Raw genomic sequence first — 9,052 nt, forward strand, 5'->3', positions numbered from 1 at the left:
AAATGTAGAAATAAAAACGCTGATTATAAAGATCTTATTGATATGAAAATACGAAAAAAAACAATTTAGACTATCGAAATAGATATAAATTAGAATTTTCACATTCGTGTAATGTACAAGTATTGTTATTCAAAAAATTTGTTCAATATGGCGTAGCCAATCAAATTTTGTTACTTCAAATATGTATTTACAATCGATATAGTGATTTATATTGCATTATCTTAAATCGGTCGCTGTTAAATCGCGTGTATAACATTATATTTTTCTGTTTTTACGAAACAGAAAAGATTGCACGTTTGACAGAACTGATCAGCTGATTTGTAACTTAGTATTTATAACGAAGATCCGAAACCCGCTTGTACAATTATAGCGATAATTCGAATCCATTTAACGTGCGAAAAAGATTAAACATAAAATAGAGAGAATAAAATAACGTGTTGCATAAAATATTAAATTACTTAGCATATATATATATAGCTTTAAATTTTAACTTATTTTATAATTATAAATGTGATGAATATTTGCACACATATACACACATGATATGTCCAACTCAAAAGTACTTAAATCGAAAGTCGTCGAAAGGAAGACATCGAATGACGTTGTATTTATATTTAGGTGGGAAAAAAATAAAAAAAGTTTGTCGAAAAGATACAAAAAATGCAGCTGAAAATAATGGATCTTCTGATAACGTATGTGCAATGTACGTTTCACATGTACTCCACTTCAGTTGCCATTAAACCTATTTAATTGCGCTATGCTCGGAAAGGTTAGGGACTGTTTACTTGTCAAATTTGCAATGTCGGGGGTAAACGTAGGCGAAACATGAAAGAGATTTGAAGAGAAGTGACGAGACATTCTTGCGGAAATCATGTTTTTCCCCGTAGGATGGCCGCGGGTTCTAAATTCCAGCGAGCCAAGTGAAATAAATGCCGTGGTGTGCAACAGAGACAAAATTCTCTTTGCCGTTCTCACTACAAATGCTCTCACCATCTGGTACTGCAAGGCACGTATTTTAGATCAGAATAAGTCTCTTTTCTCTACCCAGGAATTTTTTTATCCAATATTCAGAATAATTCATTCTTTACTGAAGTCAATTTTATTAGTGTCATATTAATAACTATATTTAGCATACATATATATACACATACATACACACTTCTTAAGAGAGAGATTAGAACTTTTGTATGGAAATATTTTCATTGTCGTAAATAATGTATTTGCCATAATAGCAATGATAATATTCCACATATTGAGATTAACATGTGTTTTGAAGTTTAATAATATTCTATAATTTTGTTTATATTCCTTATAATTAAATTTTCTATATATTATTAAATGACACAAAATTTTTATTGTAAATTTTTATACATATTTTTGTATATAATAATTTATGAAATACAATTTGTGTTGTAGCCCTGTGTACCAATTGTATTTAACAGACGATCTGCAGTTTCCTTACGAAAGCATGGTGAGAATGTTTTGGTGCAATGGAGACCAGATTCAAGTATGCTGGTCATTGCAACATCAGACAGTTATCTATTATTTTACCGGCTCTCGGACAGCAGTCCAGAGAGCCGGGGACTTTACGAACAACGAGATTCACCAGTCACCAGCCTGAAGCGAGATAGCGCAGAATTATTCATCAAAGAAATTATTCCATCTCTTATCTTGAATTTTGTAAGTAACCTATTAACCCACAACTTACAAAATTATATATAATGAAAAATGTAAGATAAAAATTCATTATTAGTTACAAGATTAAACCATTTAACTTATTCAAATTATAAACTAATTATATTTTCATTTGTTTATAGGAAAAATCAGCTTGGATTGATGGTGGAATCAGTTCATTAGTTTGTATACGAGATGAGCTAATGGTAGCGACCAAAACTAGCCATGTGGTGCGTCACAAATGGGATGGTACTATGAATCGTGACTATTCTTTAGACTTGAGGCGTATACCGTTCAGTATTGATCAACAAATCTCTACAGTAGCTGTGCCACTCACAGAGAGCAATATCTATGTCACTGATATTGAATATTCGCCTTTTGTTGGAGGCTTTGCTATTGTGCTTAGTAATGGTAAAGCTGCATTTCTCACTGCTCAATCTTTGAAATTTGATCCTAACCAAGTGCAAGGAATCTGGGCTCGAGATTTGGATGATGCTACTTGTGCTGCTGTTAATCATAAATATCGATTAATTGCTATTGGTAGGCAAAAGTAAGTTTTTTTTTTGCAATATTATTTTTAATAAATTAGTAACTGTATTTATTAATTAGAAAACAAAACATATATTTTTCTATTAATAATATATCTGTCATAAATAAATTGTTTATTTTATTTAAATATAGTTAAAATAAATATAATTAATATATAATTCTAACATTTATTTATTTTTACAGCTCAGAAGGCATTGTTTATTATGTCGATGAAACAACAGGAGGTTTAGAGATGTCACACACTCTGAGTCTATCTTCCAAAGATTATCCAGGTCGACCAGGTAGCGTCAAGTGTCTCAGATGGACACCCGACAGTTGCGCTATCGCACTAGCGTGGGAAGGTGGTGGCTTAGCACTATGGAGTACCTTTGGTGCTCTGTTGCTCTGTAGTTTGAAATGGGATTATGGCCTACGAGTGGATCTGATGCATGATAATCCTCTGCATATCCATACAATGGAATGGTCGGCAGAGGGTTATCAATTGTGGATGCTACGAGAATCTCCAGGACCTTCAGTTACCGAAGAAAACGGTAATGAAACGTCCAATTTAAATCGCTCTCTCATTCAATTGGATTTCGCTAAAAGTCCTTTGACTATTAACCCGTGCATGGGCCATCACGGGCACCTGTACCTTCAAGGCGAGGACAGGTTGTATTTAAATTTAGGCGCCGGATTATCTTCGACGGCTTCAGGTTTTCATCTTGCCACTGAAATACCCAACGACAGTATGCTTCAGACACTTGCTGGATGTAAGCAGTGGGTCGTTGTACCTATTCCAACCGCATATAGTGGCTCTAATTGGCCAATTCGGGTAATATAATTTTAATACAATTATGAAAAAAAACTAACATTTTGTGATATATAAATTATTAATTTTCATTATTTAATGTTATTAGTTAATAGTTAGTTGAGTAGTTGATCTCTTATTAAAAAGAATTAGTATTATTAATATTTGAGTTGAACATTATTAGCTATAATGAAAAGAATTTTAAAGTATTTTCTCTTTTTTATCTTTATTATATCATATATATTTATGTGTGTATGTAACAGTATACTGCAATAGACAGTGAAGGTTTGAGTCTTGCGGTGGCTGGTCGAACGGGATTAGCGCATTATTCTTTACCCTCGAGGAAATGGAAATTGTTCGGCAACGAAAGTCAAGAGCGGGATTTTATAGTGACTGGTGGATTGCTGTGGCATAAAGGATATCTCATAGCTAGCAGTTATTCGATCTTGGATGATAAAGATGAAATCAGGATTTATCCGCGCAATACTCGTCTCGATAATAATTATGTCAAGAGCGTTAGGATGCCCTCACAAATATTACTATTGAATACGATGAAAGACAGGCTTTTAACATTCTGTTCCAATGCTCAGATTAGCATATATGATATGGAGTTGCAAAATGAAGTCGGTAAGTGATAGGATGCGAGATTGTTTTTGAGAAGAATTTTAATTCATCTTTTTATTAAAAATGGCTGTTATATATTTTAGAAGCTGGCAGTATCGAATTAAAAAAAATACAGACGGTGGATATTAGCGGATTGTGTGTACATCCTGCTTGTGTAGTCAGCGCCACATTGACTACGATTCGTGCAGAGACTGCTGGTAGTCATCCCCATCCTGAAAGCCTCCTATTAAACGTTTCCGGACGGCTTCTCATGGTTCAACGTGAACATTGCACCGACAACTCGGACATTCGATTTACGTGTGGTACGCCAACAGTATTAGCGTCATACGTCGAGAATGTTTGGGTACCATCGCGCTCAAGGAGAGATAAGCCGCATTTAACTGAGGCTCTGTGGTTATTTTGCGGAGCACACGGCATGCGAGTTTGGTTGCCATTGTTCCGTAATCATCAAGAAAAGGCGCACGCCTTTATGAGCAAGCGGATAATGCTGCCTTTTCACTTGCGGATTTATCCATTAGCAATACTCTTTGAAGATGCGATTTTGCTTGGAGCTGAAAACGATACTGTGCTGTTCACGTCGGATACTAATTCGCCTTTTTCACTACCCTTCAATTTACTGGAACTTACGGTATTAATTTCATTATTTTTTTAAATTCTATATACGTACAAAATTGTCATAATACAGAAATTTATCTCTATATATATTGCTTAAAAGAATTATTACACATATTTTTTTAAAGAATTATTTGATAATTATTGCCTGCATATTTTTATTACCTACGTTACACTTAAAGCTAATTTTTATTTTAGAGTCAAGTGTATCTGCATCAGATTCTACGTCAGTTGATACATCGAAACTTGGGCTATCATGCGTGGGAGATAGCACGTTCGTGTTCCGCATTACCGTATTTCCCGCATTCGTTGGAATTGTTGCTTCACGAAGTTTTGGAGGAGGAAGCGACGAGTAAAGATCCTATTCCGGATGCTCTGTTACCATCTGTCGTGGAGTTTATTCGCGAATTTCCCGGTGTTTGGGCTAGAGCAGTCGTACAATGCGCTCGCAAGACTGAAATCGCGCTTTGGCCGTATCTGTTTTCCGTGGCCGGCCCTCCAAAGCAGCTGTTACAAGATTGTCTACAACGTCAACAGCTCGATACCGCTGCTAGCTACTTGATTATTTTACAAAACTTAGAACCATCTTCCGTCAGCAGACAACATGCCACGTTATTGTTAGATGCTGCATTAGAACAAGGTAGATGGGAACTATCAAGAGATCTTGTGAGATTTCTTAGAGCAATTGGTAAATAATTTTATAGATTTTTATAAATATAAACTATATTATTGATATATATATATATGTATACACATAATCTGTTCATAATAATCTTTTATTGTTTAGATCCGAACGATGTAGAATCTCCACGTACATCGTGGGGTGGCAGTGCAAAACTGGGTGGTCCTCCCCAAACACCTCCTCTTTCTCCGCACGAGGACGATCTGTCTTTGGTTTTGGGCACTATGCAAGTTTCAAGAAGCCGTAGTTACAGTACTACAGTTACACCTAAAGTGCAATCTGAGAAAGATGTCGCACCGTCCTCTATGCTTGAAAAAACTCGAAATGTTGTTATGAGACGAAAGAAATCGGTTCCAACAGTGAAAACTAGCGAGAAAACTGAGAACAAGTAAATATCATTTTTTTCAAATACTTTACATTGGAAGGTAAATATTATTTCGAAATTGTGCAAATTATATTTTAAGCATCTATAATCAAAACTTAAAACACTTTTAAATCAAAAACAAAAGTAATTTTGAAACATATCTTAACAATTTCTTAAAAACATAAAGTTTCTAAATAGCTCACTTATCAATTTTTTTCTGGTTAAACTATATATATAGTATTTTTATTTTTTAACTAATGTATTATATTTTTATATTGTTCACAATTAAATTATATATATATATACATTTAATTATGAACAATATAAAAATATAATACATTAGTTATTATACATTAGTATTATATATATTGCTTATATATTTCGCTTAAATTCTGATTGAAAATATCTTTATTATCAATAAAACTAGATTAAATTTATATTTTTCTGTTCCAGGGAAGGATCGGCAGAGGAGTTCTTTATTGACGTTATTTTACAACGTCACGCTCGGCGGCTGCTTTCAGCTCGCCGCTTGACTGATTTGGGTAGATTCGCGGCCCGTCTCGACTTCCATCTAGTGACATGGTTCGCTCGAGAGCGTGACAGAGCAGCAAAAATCGATGATTACGTAGGCACTTTGAAAGCGGTTCACGAAGATTTTGCATTTCCGTATCCGACACTTTCGTTGCCGACATTGCAGAAATTTCGAAGATCTAGCCTCACCTCCCTACACTCTGTAATTTCCGATGACGAAACTTTGTCTCCGAACTTGGCCATTGATTTACCTGATAGCGGATACACTAGTCTTCCAAGTGGTAGGCCACCATATACAACACTGGTCTCGCCTGTCGCTAGCTTAGAGACGCAGTTTCCAACTGCGGAAGCTAAATTAACGCCAATAAATGGTAAAAGTCATATTCTTTGTTTTTAATTAAAATTTTTTTTTATAAATAAGTATTGATGTTGATTCGAGTATGTAAATTTATCTTATGTCCTATGATAAATTTGTAATTTTAGATGCCAACAGCATTCTTAGTGATACTAGTACGATCTGGAGAGACGATGCAGAATCTATTGTTGGCTCTGTATGTTGGGTTTCGCCGGAATCGGTAGGATCTACGGAAGTCAATACGATTGCATCAACTTCCGCACCAATTGGTCGGGCGGAAGTACAACTCAGGTATTAATAAATATTTTTTAACGTTAATAAATGTTCCAAAGTTGTCATTTATAACTACATGCCTCATATATATTTATTTTTAAATTTTTATAGGTATTTATTGCAGCTGTTTCTCGAAGGCAGTTGTTTAGGATGGGCTGCAGTAGTAGCCACCGTTCTTCGAGACGCGGCAGCTATGGCTAGAACCGTTAGAACAGCGCATGCACCGATGCAAACTTTCGACTCTATAATTAATCTAAGAGATGGATTGCTTACTTTGACCAAGTGGTCTCAGTCGGAATGGTATGCTTATATTATTATATTTATTTAATTTAGATTCATATCAATTATCGCAACCAAATACAACAGTTTTTGAGATGTGGAGAATTAATAACTTAAATTGAAAATATTTGCCTAACGAATTAATTTATCTCTTTTTTGTAAAAGTATTTTTCTAAATCTCTAATCTATTTGATATTTTATAAAATCCCTATTTAAATTAAATATTCACTAGAAATTTTTGTCAGGAAATATTGATAATTCAATATTAATTCAATCATTGATTAATCATGAGGGCAGCTTTTCAATTGTTTAAAAATAATATTACGTATTTTGATTTCAGTTTAGGATACCGTCCTTTTATGTCCAATATCCAAGGCCAAATATCACTATTGAATAGATTAGTGGTAACCAAACAACAGCAGGAACAGGAACAGATACCGGAGAGCCCTTCACCGAGCCCGGCTCCGTCCGCCGGTAGCAATCAACGCGGTACTCTCTCCCGTTCGAGACATTCTTCAATCAGTCATGCTTCCAATACAGCTCCCCTCGAAGAAGAGCGCTCGCATGAATCATCTTTGATCATCGAGGAATCGGCATTCCATGGAAATTATAATAATAATCTCAATATTACAGAGGATACCAAGTCGCAGAACACTTGTGTAATCTCTTAAGGGTGCCTTATAAAGCACCGAATGCTATGGCTGTCCATTTTGCTGTGGATTTTACCAAAAGAGTTTTTCCACTTAAACATATATAAAGATCTTATTCAATTATTTTTTTAATGTAAGGATACCATACATTATCGCATAATTATTTTAAACAGATTTTATCTTAACATTTTAATTATGGCCTTGATTATCTTAGCATCAATTAAGGGGAACTTTCGTAATGCGACAATATCCTCTAAAATTGATATTAAATCGTCCATCGTCTAATAGATTTTTTAAAAGTGTCCTGATTCGAAAAAATCGGAATTTGTAAATAGGATTTTGAAGCGTTTTTTACATCACAGATTTTGAATTGCACAAGGTGAAAAAAGCAGTGTGAGTAACGTATATTATACATACATTTACAATAATATTGTTAAAATAAATTGATTGAATTGTAAAGAATAAAACTTGAATGTGCAAGTTACAGCCGTTTTAAAACAATTTTAGTGCTGTATAAAAGCAGTAACATATAGATGTGGACATTGGCTCATTTATTAATTGTGAGCAATAGCGAATAGCAATATAACAAAGCCAATATGAATGAACAGCGGTTCAGAGGCATTCAATCAAAAAATTTGCGCATTAAGAGGTTTGATATTATAATGATAATTATGTAATTCATAAAGTGATAATTATGTAATACATAAGTGAGAGAGAATTATTATATAATAAGCTATTTATACATATTGTAACACACAAGATACACACATATAGATAATCATACAAAAAAATATATGTTATATTTTCCCATAAAACTTTTTGTTATTCTATCAGGTACCAGGAAATTACGTTCGTTATAGTCAACTCTCTCTTAATGAATTAATAAAAAATAAGAATAAAAATTACAAAAAAAGATATAAGCTTGAAACATTAATCTATATAATTTCTGAAAATAATTACACTACTTTACAATTTCATCCAAACATTATATAATTTTTATTCAATTTTTTTATCTTTCAAGATAATTTGGAGTTCGAAAAAAGAGTAAAGAAAATTACATATAATCTTTATCAAACTTTATCAAATTTTATTTCATATAATTCAAAATAAATTCAAGTATGACAATACTTGCGTGCAGATGTAATTTGTTTTATTATTCCATAAATAATTCATTGCGTTCGAATTACATAATTATTTGATGATCAATAATTAATTTATTCGTGATACACGAATGATTAAAGAATTATTAATGTCTAATCTATGCTAATCGATTTTTATTTGTGCAATTTATGTTCTACATTACAAGATATTTTATGCGAAGAACGTTTATCTCACAGGTGTTTTCGTATTCAGTCCATATTTTTTTCATTCGCTCTATGACGTCAATTATTATCCTCGAGAAGCAATGTATGATTTCTCAATGTATGAGGAAAATTTTTCTTTATCCTACGACATACTTAATTAGAAAAAGATATGTTGCGGTTGTAAAAACATTTTTTATCAAATGATTATTTCTCAATTCGTTGCTGGAATTTCTACAAATGAATAAATCTATTAGAATTATGTCTTTTACAATCTCAATCATTAATATCAGCTTCGAAGACGATTGCGAGGAAACACATTTCATGGAAAAAAATAAGATACATAATTTGTAAAAGGTAAGTAACAAATA

The 9,052-nt window shown here is 33.2% G+C and overlaps 1 protein-coding gene across 1 annotated transcript; it reads left to right on the forward strand.

The window, feature by feature from the left end:
* The first annotated feature begins 871 nt into the window (after positions 1-871).
* LOC105259452 (guanine nucleotide exchange factor subunit Rich) lies at positions 872-8,242 on the forward strand. The gene is made up of 12 exons (XM_011271402.2): positions 872-1,006; positions 1,417-1,680; positions 1,818-2,224; positions 2,407-3,034; positions 3,274-3,637; positions 3,718-4,262; positions 4,445-4,934; positions 5,034-5,316; positions 5,746-6,194; positions 6,307-6,469; positions 6,563-6,751; positions 7,071-8,242. The coding sequence occupies exons 1-12, from the start codon at positions 872-874 to the stop codon at positions 7,399-7,401; spliced, it is 4,248 nt and encodes a 1,415-aa protein (XP_011269704.2). The 3' UTR covers positions 7,402-8,242.
* Positions 8,243-9,052: the final 810 nt, after the last annotated feature.

Source organism: Camponotus floridanus, unplaced genomic scaffold (assembly GCF_003227725.1).
Source record: "Camponotus floridanus strain SB8 unplaced genomic scaffold, Cflo_v7.5 scaffold6, whole genome shotgun sequence".
NCBI lineage: Eukaryota > Metazoa > Arthropoda > Insecta > Hymenoptera > Formicidae > Camponotus > Camponotus floridanus.